Source organism: Nyctibius grandis, chromosome 5 (assembly GCF_013368605.1).
Source record: "Nyctibius grandis isolate bNycGra1 chromosome 5, bNycGra1.pri, whole genome shotgun sequence".
NCBI lineage: Eukaryota > Metazoa > Chordata > Aves > Nyctibiiformes > Nyctibiidae > Nyctibius > Nyctibius grandis.
The window spans coordinates 89,060,641-89,077,202 of NC_090662.1; the positions used below are offsets into that span (position 1 = coordinate 89,060,641).

Genomic DNA, 16,562 nt, shown 5'->3' on the forward strand with positions numbered 1-16,562 from the left:
CACTCGGGATGGGGAGTGCAAGGATCTGTAGCAAGTACCGAGCACTGGATTTTTGCAGTGGCCTGTTGCCATTCATTTCTAGGGTAGCAAGGGTTCCTGTGGCACTGCAGGTCTGAGGTACATTACACAGATGAAATCACATGTACGTGAGTGTAAGGGAGGAGACTTTTGTTCCCTGAGCTGAAAGGAGGGGCCATAGTTTGGCAATTGGACTTGGTTGGATGTTTTCCATTTTCCCCTCTGGGAAATTTAATTTGTCAACCAAAACCCAAGATGTTCGAACCTGGAAAGCTGTTACTTTTCATTTTGCTGATTTAAAAATGGAGGAAAGGGACAAAAATGTTCATGTAATTAGCACAGAAGATCACAAAGAATTTTAACCAGTCCAATGGGAAAGCATCCCTTTTTACAGTTCAAAAAGGAGCCCTTCCCCTTTTTTTCATAGAGACATAAAAGAGAGTGACGAATCTAATGAGAAGTGAGCTGACAATCTCTGCGCGTTTCCCAGTGCCAGATGTTCACGTCAACAAACCAGACACCCACTGAAGCTCCTGCCAAATGGAGCAGTCTGTTCCTGATGTTAAAATAGATCTGGTCTGCACTAAAGCTGCAAATCCTGTGGCACCTTCCTTGCCTGATCACATCATTATTTTGAGTCTCTGCTAAGTGGATAATGACTTCAGAATCTTTAGCTATGCACTGTGAAAAAGCAGGAATCTAGATGCAGAATCCAAACTATCCAAAAGTTTAAAGTGCCTTTAAACATATTTTTTCCCTTTAGTCAGTGCCTTTCTCAATTTAAAAAGAATATTAAATAATTCAGACTTGTCTTCTACAGGATTCAAGAGTGTATATGTCTCTTTTGGGATAATCAGTGGTCTGAGCGGGTTATTTTTTACTTTTTTCTGAATGATTCCCCATTCTGTGTGACAGTCCAAATGAGAAAATGATGTTTCATGGCATGTAATCACAGTGATTCACTATACCATCAGCTGAACTGCAAAGTAAGCCTCATATGTTGCACAGCACTGAATGTCAAGGAATTAAAACTACTACTGTTCTATTCTTCATTTAACAACATTACCAATCTAAACAGATATTTAGGTGGCTTCTGAGCACAGGTTCCTAACTGGACAGAGAGAAAAGGAGGTTCACTTGTGAGGCTGAGAAGGTGGCTCTTGAAGGAAATACCCTAAGAGACAAAATGCATGAGGAGCAGCTGTGTTTGCAGCATAAAGGTACTCTTTGAATAGCAGTGAAGGTCCTACTGAACTTCAGTTAACAGTTCTCAAAACCAGGAATAAAGTCAGCCAGAAATAATTCAATGCTGCATAAAAGATCTCATGGCATCTAAATATGTCTATTTTTCCCATTCCTTGTCAAGCAATCTGACCATTTTTCCCTTCCTGCCCATTGACATTCCCTTAGTTTTATGGCCTTTTAGGTTTTGCATGGTATGAGTCATTTTCACGAGTAGCCACAGACTGGCACATAGCTTCTGTCCAACTCGTTATAATCTCATCAATAAGACAGAAGCCAATTTTAATATTGCAAAATAGGGAAATATTTTAGTATTTGAAATGTTTTAGTAGTTTAGCTTTTAAAGGTTTAATTCTGAACCACCTTACCACATTTGGTTTAATGATCTAACCTGTGTATTGAGGATAAAATGTCATTAGGCTTTACACACAAATGCTAAGCAGCAGACACCAAACTAGCAAGATGCAAGGCCTCGTCTCAGTTTCAGAGACGAAGAGCAGAAACCAAAGAAGAGACGCTTACATACCTGGACTTCTGTTTCCTGACCAGATCCAGCCTGCTGGCAGTAGACTTCAAAGAAATCAGCCACTCCTTCTTCCACCCACAGCAGAGTCACGGAGGTCTGAGTCTTGTTGACAGCAAACAGTGATTTTGGAGGGGCTGGTTCTGGTTAAGAGAAAGTCGACGTTTATTAAGCTTATCTAAGTTTCCAGACAACTGAGAAGAGGAAGCCTCGAACAAAAATGAAAGCAATGCCTGATGCCCTTCTATCTTTCATTTCCTTCAGATAAAACCTGCCAATGTAAAGCCCTGCCTCTCATGATGGTAAACTACCACTGTAAAATGGGAAGATGATGAAGTGTCTCGGTTTTTCTTCTCTATTTAAATTGTTCTCTATTTGGACAGTTGGATAATTACTTCACTTCCCTTTTCAGCAGAGCCCTTGTTTGAGGATGATCAGCGCATTCTATTAATAGAACGATGTTAGCAGAAACTCTTTCAGGAGAAGATGGTTGTCCACCTGTTAGCAACACATTTGGCCTGGGAAAGTTTTTCTTCACAAGGCCTGCCCCAGGAGATGACAGAGAAGCAGCTTCCCACAAGCGAAGACCATCTAGGTTCATTTAACTGTAGCAGAGGAAATATTTAGTCAATTAGCAGTTTAAAAAAAATCTTGCAGGTTTTTTTTTTCCAGGCTAACATTTAAGGGCCATCTGAGTGCGTTTCAGTTAGCTGCAGGAATTTTCTCGCCTCACTGAATGCAGAGGTCCAGATATCAGGGGTCTTCAATTTATTGCTTTGATTTTTGTTGCTGTTGTGCCAGATGAACTGACAATGGGCAAACATATACAAGGGTCTGGCAAGAGGAGACAACCCTGTAATAGGAGGGATATGGAGGGTGTGCTGGGAGTGATGGCATCAGAGATACCATGAAACACAGACAGGGGTCTGCACCCATCAACACCAGCCCCACATGGGGTGGCCTCAGCTGGCCCTCTAGGGCCACCTCCCTGCCCGCAGACCCCAGGGCTGAGTAGGCAGCAGCCTGCAGGAGACAGCACTGGCCTCCAGTGGAAGGGTCCCCCTCACTGCAATCCTGCCTGAACCAACGTGGAGTACAGAAAGCGCAGAACAGAAGGGGAAACCTGGAGGAGCAGAGGGAGAAGCAAACAGCCTAGGCACGGTGTTCAGACGAGATATACTTTTTTTCCCCAAGATTATTTAAAGACCAAGGCTTGATGCCGATTTTCATCCTGACAACTTCACACGATGTGTACAGGCAGTCCCTAGCTTTCAATGCCTCAGGCATCCTGGGCTCCTTTAGTTTGCCTTTAGAGAGTACAAAGTTTGGATTGTACATTTCTGAGCTGTTCTCCAGAGTTTTCAGATTTCCTAATCTATGGATGTTTAACAAAAGTTGTCTTTCTCAAACAATGACCTAATTCCAGGATCCTGACACACTACATACAAGGTGCTACATACAACAACATTTTGCTCTTATTTTTTCCCTTCACAAATGATTTGTTATTCTCATTCCGTGAGATGTTGTCACAGGAGCCTGGACGTGATGTTTAAGATCCGCCACAAAAACTTGGCACAAAGTACTTGCTCAAGTGGTTATAGACATTTTGGAGACATAGCTGATCCTCAGACAATCAGATCAGTGTTCTAGGGTTGGAGTCTGCCAAGATTATATCAGCATTAGGGAGAGAGTTGGGTAGGGACTGAGGCACATTCACATGGCTTATTCTGTGTCACGGGATTGCAGTGTACATGTTGTCCCAAAACTACCTAGAAAAGCGTCCCTCTCCCTTAATTACAGCCATATATCTGCTCTTGGATTCAGAAACACATTCCATCCCTCACTCCAGGTAAAAAATGGCCTCAATTAAAATATGAGTTTTGCATTTGGGCATCATTCCAAGCAAATCCTCCTTTTGCCTCCAGCAAATGGCTTGATTTTTCTGCAAGCGGAAAGTCGCCAGGATAAAGCAAACATCATGGAGGGAAGAACATTTGGCAGGAGGGCTTAAGTGACTGCCAAGTGTTGAGTCGTCTGTCACTTAGAGTCAGTTCCCACTACTGCTAATTACAACTCCCATTGCTCCCTCAGAAACAGAGAGAAGGAAAACCTCTGGTAAAATATCCTTACTATTGTTCATTCAAAGAGCAAACAGCATAAGAAAAAAAAAAACAAAAAGAAATGAGCAAAAAACCCACACCCAGAAGTCTAGAAGTGATTTATCAAAATGGAATTCATTACACCTTCTCTTTGTTGTCAATGAAAGAGCTATACCAGTTCAACAAGAGCCTGCCTGTCCATAAGCAAAGAACAGGAAGATGCAATTAGGCTGCAGGGTGTACAACATGAACAATACATGGCACTTGTGGACCTGTCTGAAAGATAAAGCTAGCTGGTATTTTGAAATACTCCTCCAAAATATTTGGACAATGGTAGTGGGGGGATATACTCGCCCTCACACATCCACCCACTCAGTCCTGGGAACAGAGAGTTACACACGTGTAACTCTGGGCACAGACGCAAGGCATGGGGAAAACAGTGGACTGCATGTGCACAGGGAAGAGGGAAAACCCATGGAATTTGTCTACATCTTTCAAATATTCCCTTTGGTGTAAAGTCCGGAAGAACTTCAGATTCTTATGGCTGTACTGCTTGCCCCGGTACTGTTTAAGAGATTTGAGTAAGAGCTATTGAGAAAGACAAATAGACAATGATTGTTTCAAGGCCTCTAACTTGATTGGAAGTTATGGAGCCCTTTAAATTCACTTCTTTCACTGTCACTCAGGAGAGGTTTATTATGTGTGTAGAGAAGATAATCCAGTTTGAAATTACTAACTCTTCTTTACCCACCTTCACGGTGGAGTTCATGCCTGTAAAAGCAGTTAGGCACACTTCAAACTTTCACAGTTTTAGGTACCAAGGGCTCAACAATTCTACATTCATGCAAAAGCAAAGTAAAAGCTCTTAAGGTATAATGGCGCAGTGTCCACTCTTCCTCACAGGTAAAGGAAGATGTTAGGCAAAAAGTTATGTTTTAAAGTCCTACCTAAAGGATGAAGTTCTCAAGTCTTTTTTTGTTTCTTTGAGCATATTACACATACCTCTCTTAGAATGATGCTGGGTTCCACAGCCATGAATCTGATTGTTTTTATAAAGAGTACTGTCATTGATTTGTATTTAAGGGTACATTTTTTGGTGTTGGAAGACTATGGAGATGTCCAGGGGAGAGGAGAGGAGACAGGAAACCAGACCAGGTGGCAGAGTGCAGACCCAGAAACAGGCTTGTCAATACCAAGGAAGGTTCTGCTTTGTATTGAAAAGTTCAGCTATGAAGCCCGAGTAGCTGTTCCCAAAACCTGCCTGTGTTCAAGACCTTAGGGAAGCAAAGATGAAGCAACGCTGTTCTCGCAGCAAGGCATTAAGAGATTTCCACGCTCCTACTTCCACTTACAGTCAGATTCTGCCACTCTTACTCCTCTTGAGCAATACTGTTTTAGGAGAGTAGCTTCACATACGGGAATGAGAAGATCTTCACAGCAAGGTGAGGTGAAAATTATAGCTTTGCAAAAGAAATGCAGTCACAGGTACATGACACCGAAATGAGGAAGATGCTGAATCTGCTGCCAGAGTTACTTTACAGTCAAATGAGAGGAGGAGTGAGTTTATAATTTACAAACAAGCATTTCTTACCCAATTTCACAAGCTGGGGCAGGGAAGTATTGCTGCCTCTTTCAGTACAAGCAGTCACTGAAAGGTTGTAAATGTCTCCCGGAGGCAAGTTCAACACTGCAGTCATCACATTGCGTGTTACCTACAATAATTATAGACACCAACTGTTAAACACGACCCAAACTAGATATCCTTGTAAAATTAATCTCATCACTTAATATACTACAAAGAAAGTTCTGTGCACCACAGCAGATGTCTTCTGCATACCCCAGACTTGTTACCTGAACCAGTTCCCACTGATACCAACTGTGGAGAGCCATAATGCTCAGCAGAATATCACAATGCAAAGAGAAGACAATCTTAGGGTGCATTTTCTGTATGACGAGTGAAAATTTAAGGAAGAAAGAAAATCTCCCTCGCACCAATGAGGGTACTCTTGCATCTAGATTTTTTGAGTTGTGCAAAAATGCTAACCAAACCATGGATTTGAGTCCATTGCAATGTTAGAGGAATTTAAATTATATCAGATACCTCTAAGAAGAGTACACAAGACATACATAGGCAAGCCTTTATATATCCTAAGAATCTGCAAATTAAATCCAGCTGGGCAAGTCTAACACCTACCTGGAGACCTGTTGACTTGACAATAGACCTCAGGAGCTAACTTCAGTCATCTGCAAGTTTGAAATCAGATATGATCCAAAACTGAGCTGAGCTTCAAAAGATTGTGATTAACTTCTTCCTATTATTTTACGGGTGAGTAAGATCACCATTTCTCCAGGGTCATGGAGAAGGATGCAGAACTCAGATACTGCAACAGACTGTTTTCAGAGCTCTCATAGACTATCTATGAAGGGCACATTCAGGAATATCTTGCTGGTTTTCATAGTCACTTGATTTTCAGGCTGAAGCTTTCAGTTCCAAGAGGGATAGACAGTTCTGAATAAAGACTAGCAGGACTATGCACATTATTATCACAGAATCAATCAGGTTGGAAGAGACCTCTGGGATCATTGAGTCCAACCGTTGCCCTGACACCACCATGTCAACTAGACCATGGCACTAAGTGCCATGTCCAGTCTTGTCTTAAACACATCCAGAGATGGTGACTCCACCACCTCCCTGGGCAGCCCATTCCAATGTCTAATAACCCTTTCTGAAAAGAAATTCTTCCTAATGACCAACCTGAACCTCCCCTGGCGAAGCCTGAGGCCATGTCCTCTTGTCGTATCACTAGTTGCCTGGGAGAAGAGGCCGACTCCCACTCCACTACAACCTCCCTTCAGGTAGTTGTAGACTGCAATTAGGCCACCTCTGAGCCTCCTCTTCTCCAGGCTAAACAACCCCAGCTCCCTCAGCCGTTCCTCGTAGGTCAGACCCTCCAGACCTTTCACCAGCTTGGTCGCCCTCCTCTGGACTCGCTCCAACACCTCAACATCTTTCTTGAAGTGCGGGGCCCAGAACTGAACACAGTACTCAAGGTGCGGCCTCACCAGTGCCGAGTACAGAGGGATGATCACTTCCCTAGACCGGCTGGCTACACTATTCCTAATACAAGCCAGGATGCCATTGGCCTTCTTGGCCACCTGGGCACACTGCTGGCTCATGTTTAGCCGGCTGTCGATCAGCACCCCCAGGTCTCTTTCCGCCGGACCGCTTTCTAACCACTCTTCTCCCAGCCTGTAGAGCTGCATGGGGTTGTTGTGGCCGAAGTGTAAGACCCGGCACTTGTTCTTGTTGAACCTCATGCCGTTGGTCTCGGCCCATCTATCTAACCTGTCCAGGTCCCTCTGTAGGGCCTTCCTACCCTCCAGCAGATCGACACTCCCACCCAGCTTGGTGTCATCTGCAAATTTACTGAGGGTGGTCACATTTGTTTTGGTCACTTGTCTAAAAACTGATCAACTTCTTCAGAGTCTTGGGAAGTATTCAAATAGCAGGAAGAAAATGTCATCATTACCTGATTGTTTTACACATTTATTTTAATAATTCTGAAAGAAAAACAACCATAATAATAATCTTAACAATCTAGGTAATTCAGACAAAGAGAGTACAATATAGTATGATTTTTAAAGGAAACCATTTCTGAAAGGGACTAACAGAGCTTAGGAGAACAGGTACACCCTGCAGCCTTCAAGCACGTACCCATATTTACAAATATGAGCAGTACCATAAAAGTTAGCCATAAACAGGTTGTTGCAGGAATTTCTTAAAGAATACTTGCTGGGTTCTCTTGTACTGAAAATAAAATAAATACTCCTAAAGACACTTTGGAAGTTTTATTTGTAGATAATGTCTATTTTTAATCTGTTGTTTAATCTAATAGTCAATATTCATTTTCATTTAATTTCATATTCAATGTTTACTGTATTTTATATTTATTCAATCTAAGAATTTCTTATTCAAATATTTTTTTACCAGAAGCGGTAGTACAAAGGTCAAATTTTTTCCTGGAAGAATAGTAATCTTAAAGAGAACATGATTTTTGGAAGGAAGGGAGGGGTATCACAGCACAGTTTTTGAAAATTCAATTGTTAGAATACTTTATTTGGGGGAGGAGGGAAGAAAAGTGGAGTTTTCTTCCTTGTTTGAAACAAAGATCCAAATATTGGAAGTTCCTGCTGTTCAGAAATGTCTTGTTTTTGGAGACTTCTACTAATCATGTAATTAGATTCATGCTGCAACAAGCTCCAGATGGATGCATGCTGGCAGCCCCCAGGAATCCAATGAAAACCAGGGTGTTCCATATAAATCCAAATAAAAATTGCTGATGAATTTGTGCTTGTGCTGAAAACCCACTTCCAATTCAGCATCTGCTGAGTCTTCAGCTGTAGAAGGGAAACCTTTCCCTTGAAAAAGACCAGACACTTTCTCCCTGTCAACGATTAAAAGATCAATGGTGATGTAGAAGACAGTGACAGGCCACAGGCTGTGTGAAGCTACACAGCTGGCCACATACATTCCTGCACTGCAGTGCTCCACCGCTATTTCAAATGCTTCTCACTTATGTCCAGGGGCTGCTCTTTTGCTTCAGGTTAAACATGCATCTCAGTACCCTGCAGCAGCATGACTTTAATCCATAGCTGGAAACCCCAGATTTCTTTTTCTAAGTGATTTTTAAATATGCTCAAAGAGTTTAAGAAGATGTGCCAAGAATACGTCTTAACATCTGCCAAGTTTTCTAAGAAGTGCATACATTCTGGGTGAAACCCTCATCCCATCAGTTAGTGGAACTTGTATTTAAACAGAAAATGAAAAACACATAATTTATAAGGATGTCTGTTCACTCAAAAGTACTTTTTATGTTTTATTGTCTGCAGCTCAGAAGTTTTAATAAGCTATTTTAAAATTCTCACCTAAACTATCAACACTTGTGCTGGATCACTGTAGAACCATTTTGTCCACTGGCTGTTTTGAGAGCTTGAGTCTTCGGAAGTGCGTGCTAGCACTGTGAAATAGCTTTAACTGATCAGGCTTCTACCAGTCTTAATCAACTTGCTTAAACTTTGTAATACAAAGTTATCAACTCAGTAAAAAAAACACAGAGAAATGAGGGACGCCTTCTCCACTCATACTTACACTCTTCTTGATTTTTTTCTTTCCTTCTGCAATGACCATCCAATGCAGCATCCTGGAATGAGAAAGGTCAGTACCATCTCCTCCATAGGTCCAGGTGACATGCAAAAGGTGGTTGTAATATTCTATGGAGGTAATCTCAGGTGCCACTGGTGCTGAAGGAAGAAGGCAAATGTATTAGAAACAGGGTCTAACATAGTTCGTTACCAAGTCCAGTAACAAACTTCTGCCAAAGGATACTGTTGGGAAGGGAGCATCACAAATATAGCAGAAACATATTAGTAAAAGCAACTGCACCTGAGTGCTAGCTGAAAGAAACAAAAAATGGAATTTAACCTGGGGGATATCTGGAACAAAAAATATTCCTGTTTGCAATCTTTCAGTTTAAAAAAAAAAAAAAAAAGCATGAAGCTACTGGCTGATATAAACAATTTTTTGAGTCAATGTTTACAAACAGAATTCGAAGTCAAGTTAAAAGTCTCAGATATTGCTTCATTGTGTTATAGCACTGAAAATAAATGACAATGAGTGAGAGATAAAGAAGAATTGTCACACTGAATAATTTGGATAGCTTTTCCATAGGAAAAAATATTTTACTTTCACTGAGCTTGCATCTCCCTAGGAAGAAAAGCCCCAAAACTGCAGTTTTCCAAAGAACATCTTTTTTCATGAAAAGTTATGGCCACCTTTGATCCCAGGGTGAAAGTCCCGCCACCACAGAAGGCCACAGTCAGCTAACAGCCATCTAAGCACCAAGTGTCTAGTCTACAGGCATATGGTAGCTACATTATTAGGTATTAGGTGAAGTAGCTGTTGTCCCTCCTCTTCTTCCACACACCCAGCTCCTGCCCAGCACTGCACAGCTTAGACTGTCCCACTACAGCCCCATCAGTTAATTCGATGGCTTGTCTTGTGCTGGAGCTGCCAGCAAGTCTTTGACTCCCGGTGCAGCCCAAGAAGAAAGCAGCCTCCAGAGCAACTCCTCTCCTCCTAAAATAGGTATTTAAGACGAGTAAGAGCATCACCTCCCGGAGATGCCTCTCTATAAATTGCAGAGAGAGTATAGCTAGCCAGCTCACCTTGATTGCCTAATTCGGAGGTGCAGGTCCCCAGTGAGGATTTAAGTTAAAACTGAGTGGAGACCCAAAAGTGAAAGTCAGCAATCGGTAAAGATCATAACCCCCTCTCAAAGTGATATCAGTGGGGTAACCCAGATAAAACAGGGAAGCGTACAGCAGATTCTTTAGGAGCTCCATAGGGAAAACGACACAGACTGTTTGATCTTCCTCTGCACAAGCCCCGTTGAGTCCAGCGTGTTTGTGCCAAGGCGGCTCAGATGCGGCTGCCGGGCGAGAGGACCCTTCCCAGCACCAGCGCCCTGGGTACCAGCACAGCTGCGGTGCCAGCAGCCCAGGTGAAACGCAGGAGGGACTCGGAGCTCGGGTCTGTGTGAAGGGGCCACAAGGTGTCACTGCTGCTTTCACGATGACTTCTACGACTTTTGCTTTGAGACATTCGTTAGTGAACGGATTTACTGAAGTTGTTGCTGAGGAAGGCAGCAAATACAATGCACAGACAATTTAAAGCCATTTAGAAACGTTTAGTAAGACACTTCTCGCAAATTAATCTTGAAAATGTCTGTTTATGCTGTTGAGAGGAAGCAACTTTATTTAGTTCAAAATCTCTAAAGTAACGCTTCTTTTAATTTCTAGAGTTCCCCATCCATCCCTGCGCAAGGATTGTGTATTCCTTACAATTTAAGGTCATGACTGGCATGAATGTTATACACTAACAATAATTTCCTCCTATACCTAAATACTGATGACATGCTTTCCCTCTTAATGTTCACACAGCAGTTTGATTTAGGTATCTGGCAATGAACGTCCAGGATATGTGAAATGACACTAAGGGCCAGGGCTTGCATGACCCACTCCCCTAGCACCATGTTCCACTGGGAGCTGAGTGGCACAGAGAGGCTGTAGGAGACTACATTGTGTTGCTGACCGGGCCCAAAGTGACAGCTGAAAGCATCCACAGGACCAACAGACAGCAGATGCGGTGGCACTCACTAACACCAAGAGTCTGTCTTTCTTACTCTTTTTGCTTCTCCAAAGCTAAAAGCATTCTCATTGTAAAAGCAAATGTTGGTGGTCTAAAGTGCCCTTGCTGATGATTGCTTTAAATCCAGCTGTTTACAGCAGGTGGCATTAAAATCTCATTAGTCACCACAGCAACACTGGCAGCACCACAATCTCTCTCTGCATTAAAACAACAGCATGCGACCCTGGCTGTAGGAGTCTGAGAGAACAAATGCTGTTTCTGATAAGTCTCTGGGATCCCCCAAATCTCCCCCATTCTCCTGGGGACATCTGACCAGTTGTTGTGGGAGAGAGCTATATATCATCTGCTCTCTTGCAATACACTTTTCATTCCATGTACTGCAGTTTAGTAAAGCCCCAGCCTCACTATAGACCACACGAACAGTGGGATCCTGCGTTAGGGAAATGGTTTGTCTGCTCTGAGCTTTCTGCAAGGTGTGGTCCCAAACGATCTTTCTGCTTTGTTTTAAAAAAATCAAGCTTATGTTCCAGGTGTAGAGGTTAGCTTTCCAGTTATACACGGAAGAACTGACAGATGGTGTACTGTCAACAAGACTATAAAACCTTCATTCTAGTATTTTTAAAATTGAGGGCTTTTTGGTGTTTTTTTTTGTTTGTTTGTTTTGATTCCTGACAACCTGTGCAGGTGAGGTAGTGATGTTCAGAATGATGCAGAAAGGGCCCAAGCGCTCCATAAAACCATCTGTTCCGTCTCTGGAAAGAGAGAGGCTGAGGGTGATAAAGAACTCTGCAGTTCCCCTGGTAACTTGAAAGAGTGAAAGGCCAGCACCTACTGGGGACAAACATTTCAAACCTGCAGACATGAAAAATTGGCATGCCACTTTCTCACAAGTTAGCCTGACAGCAGTCCCTGGACAAAGCTGAAGAGATTGCAAGTAATATAGCAATCAGAGGACAGGAGCATATTTAATGTTCGCATTCAATGGTGACCATCTATTGATAAGCCCTTGTAATTTGATCAAATCAGATTTCTTTTTCAGGACTTCTCCCTTAAAATGCTGTAATCTGGCTCACTGCTATTCAACATTTTCTTCAATACTCTGAAAGTAAAAGCACACAACTGGCAGAGGAGTGAAGGATTTGGATGGGGCTGTGATTTGAATTATTGGCCCCTCCGCTGGGCCTGCTCAAAGAAAATGTATTTCCAAGTACCAGGTGCAAAGTTGAGTCTTTAGAAAAAAGGCATGTAGGAAACGCTTCCGAAATGATAAATTCTGTTAGAAGCCACAGAATAGTAGTAAATCAACACAGACCTCCAGTGTGATGCCATAGCAAATGCAATCATCTAGATGCACAAACAGGAGAACATTGAATAGGGAGCTGATTTTGCCTCTGGAGGAGTATTCAGCAGGCTGGTATTACACTTTCAGTGTTCACATACTTTGCTAAAGACAGTAAAAATTAGAGAGGCAGAGTGGGGAAAAAAGGTAGCATGAGAAAATGCCTTATAGTGAGAGCACTTGAAGAGTTCAATGGAAGCAATTTATTAACAGAAAAGAGTGAAATTAAATTCCATATAGAGAGGGGGAAAAAGCTTTGTCTCTTTGATCAATAAGAGAAAAGTGTAACAGGAATTACAGGCTGGATATTAAAACTAGAAAAATCCAGATCAGAAGCAAAGGATAAACCTTTGAGAATAAGAGGAATTAAGCATCAGTACAACTTTCCAGTTGGATATTTTCCGGATATTTTCTCTTAAGACCAGACGACCTTTTGAAAGAGAGGTTTTGCCAGTCATAAGTGGATGACATTATCTAAGAGATTCATCCATTTCTGATGTTGTCTACATCTGCTAGCTAAGGAGTTGATCCAGTTTTCATCTAATAGCAGTAACAGTCTTTATTTTCACCATACAGAGATCGAGACTGATCCTGACGATGGCTGATATTTTAAAACAACCTTAATCTCCCTCATTTCTGCTGCAGGTTTCTGGAGACACAATATTGAAGTGTGAGGGCCCCACTAGAACATTTCCACTCTAAAACGCTGAACCTGGTAGCCAAATCAGTTGGAAAAGACATTTCTCCCCTCATACAGCAACCACTCAACTGGAAAATTGCTTCCTTACAGTGCTACAGAAAAGTTGATTGATGCCAAAGGACGACAAATATCCCTGGAGACCCTTCACGGCGCCCTGGTGGGTGCTATGAGTTTCTGATACACTGGAGAAGCACCAGAATTTGTCAGCAGTGTAGCTTGGGATCAGATATCTCAGGACGGGAGGGTTTCTGCTGACTTCAGTGGAGCTAGGATAATTTTTCTGTTGTGGCTCTGTTGAGCACAGGCACTATATTAATCATCATTGCAAATGGGTCTTACTCCCTTCCTTCCTCAGTTACACACTTTTAGCCTCTCACCTAAAAGAAAATATGGGACTAGGCTAGTATCTGTTTTGGAGAGAGTGGCTGGGACCTTGTAGGCTGATTTTCCTCATAATTTGTTTTCTATAGTTGGAAAAGAAGAGCGAGTCATACTTCATTTCCTTTCATGGTGCATCTGAATTATTTACTGCTTTCAGTCACCTTCTGCAAGGTGAACTAAACAGCGGTGCATAAAAGCAAAACGATTCAATAGGGAACTTTGATTTAGCCAGCCTGGATGCTAGGAACACGTGGCAAGGTGCTAACAGGAGATCTGGTATGCTGTTCCCTCTCTGGCTAATCTGTTAGACACATTGAAGATTTGAACCCAAAGTATCCGACAAAAGACAATGGAGCGTGTTAAACGCAAAGCTGGACCCAACTGGAAGAGGGCAATCCATGTGGTTATATCGATTTACTGCAGCTGAGAATCCGGATTACAAATGCCTTGCCAGCACCACAGAGCTTCCCAAGGCCAACCTACCCAGCGCAGGTGCAATGCCTTGTTCACAGGAGCACCTTTCCCTCCTTATTATGCACAAGCAAAAATCACCCAGCAGAAAAGGCAAAGCTGGAGGACAAGAATAATGTGCTACCAAACATACTGCCTGCCTCGGTCTGCCTAAGGGTGCAGAACTCTACTCCACATTAGCTAAGGTGCAATCATGGTCTGACCTGTGGATTACTGGGAGGGGGAAAGAGGAGGGAAAAGTATTTGGAAACATTGCAAAAATACAGAAAAATGTTTCATAATATTAGCAAACCTAAGAATTCAGATTACTATTCACCCATTAACTTCTCAGTGTCTAAAACATACACTGTCATAAAAAACAAGCAGGACCACTGGCCCTCACTGGAGCCCTGCATTCAGCTTATGGAGGACTGGAACAGAGTAATAAAACACCATGTTTTGCATAGGAAAAATATACATATTAATTGAAAGCAGTCCTCAGAGCTTTTCTCAAAAAAACACAAAACAAAACTTAGCTGTTAAATACCCTAACTTGCAAGTATCTGCAGGTGAAACACAACATCCCTGTCAGACTTTCCCAGCACCTCAGCTCCTGGGAGCATTTCCATGGTCTTTTCAGGTGGCTGCTTACCTGTTATGAAGCTGATGGTGGAGCTGTCACAGCAGCTGAGCTCTGGGTCTCCCCAAGTCACCATGGTGACCCGGAAATTGTAATACCAAGCAGGCAGCAGGTTAGCTATTCTCTATAAAGAAACAAACAGCAGCTCAGGAGAAAATCCACCAGTATGACGTGTGACTTCTAAAACATGACAATACTTATAAATCTAGTGGGATTTATACACATGGGGCCCTTTTACTGAGCTCCCACTCCTCGCTCCAGTGGAAAACTCTGTCCTTTGGGATTTTAATTTATTCAAAAATCTGTGCAGTGAGAGCAAACAGAGTTGTGACAGCTCTGCTGGTTATCCATGTGCACATGGTCCCAGGTCCTACCCACCACGGGAACCTCTCATTGATTTCCAGGGCAACAAGAACGATTCCCACAGAGCCATCTTCCATTACAAAACTCTGATTTGGTGAAGGCAGAATATTTAACTCGAAAATGCAGGCTTTTCTATTTTGATTAAATGGGTTTTGAGGATAAATTAGAAACAATGTTTTTGACTCAGATATTGTCACTTCAACAGACATTTTTTTTTCAATTTTCAGTGTATTTCACTTAGTATTACCATTTATTATAAACGAAATACAAATGAAAAGGAAATGACTTGTGAAACATAAATCATATATATATAAAATGAGATATAAATGAAGTATAAAATGCAATGTACTTTATATTGCAATATTGCATGTAATATTTAAGTTAAAATTCAAATACTCCCAATGACAGCAGAAAACACTTCAAATATTTAATTTTATCTTTAAATGAAAAGCCTCGTGCTATTTTAAAAATTTAAAATAAAAACAAATTGGAAATAATGAAAATTTCCAACAAATCAGAAATTGCTATTTTTACATATCTCTGCTGTTTGCAGTGGCCTTTTTTTTCCCAGATATTACAAGGCAATCCAAATATAGGTTTGTGGACTATTCTCTTTATGCTTTTTAGGAAATTTGTATCCAATTAAGACCAAAACCTTGAAGCTGCTTGGATTTCTTCTGACATGACCATGGTGTAATATTGGCAATACCAACACTGTTTTGACAATTTAAAAACAAGATGCAGAGCACAAAATAATCAAAGAAACTAAGCACAGTGAAAAAGCAAATTCAGTTCCAAAAGTTCTCATCAAGTGATAACCGTTCAGGAAATAATTTTTGATCTAAGCTGTCAGATAACTTGATTTTTTATTCCCCTGCCTCCTCACCGGGTTTGACACTGTTGCTCCAGAATACATTGCTCAGAGATGTCACTAGATCATAGGGAAATTTGTTGGACATGGTAGGGTTCTGGAGCACCGCTAGAGAACCCAAACAAAAATTCACCAATACCTACCTGTATGTTAAATGCCATGACAGAAGAACAGGGAGACACTCTTCTTCTAATTCAGGCTTACTCTCTAAAATTATTCTTTAAGAAATGCTCACTTTAGCTGCGATAAAGCACTGTTGTATTTAAGACTGAAATTCAGACAAAGGAATTCCAACTTGGCTTCTTTGAACAGGATTTGCAACAGTAAGGGATAATATCATCTCTTCTAATGGATGACATTAACTCTGGAAGATGGCATTATTTCTAAGATGACTCGGATCACTCAGGTATTAATCTAATTGTGCTGAATCATGATTACAAGATATTAATTACTCATTTGGTGAGTTATTTTTGTTTTTAATTTCCCTGGAGATTTATGCTCTAGATTTACAGTCACGTACCCAATTACAGTTAAGCTGCTATAGCCAAAATGACTCCACAAATGGTATTATGCAAACCAATTATGGTAAATCACTATGGCTCTCACAAGGAGCAAAAGTTATTGCTATCCTTTTTGCATACTCATAACTTTCTAAACAACTAATTTCAGCTAAAATTGCTTGCTGTCTTGTGCTATGACAAAGTCTGAATAAAATCTGTTGACCTCTAG

The 16,562-nt window shown here is 41.5% G+C and overlaps 1 protein-coding gene across 1 annotated transcript in view; it reads right to left on the minus strand.

Moving 5' to 3' along the window:
• PTPRO (protein tyrosine phosphatase receptor type O) overlaps nt 1-16,562 on the minus strand; it is a 157,224-nt gene that overhangs the window by 25,477 nt on the left and 115,185 nt on the right. Inside the window, 4 exon segments of the mRNA XM_068401932.1 lie at nt 1,787-1,926; nt 5,474-5,594; nt 9,032-9,183; nt 14,612-14,723. Coding sequence (XP_068258033.1) covers nt 1,787-1,926; nt 5,474-5,594; nt 9,032-9,183; nt 14,612-14,723 — 525 coding nt within the window.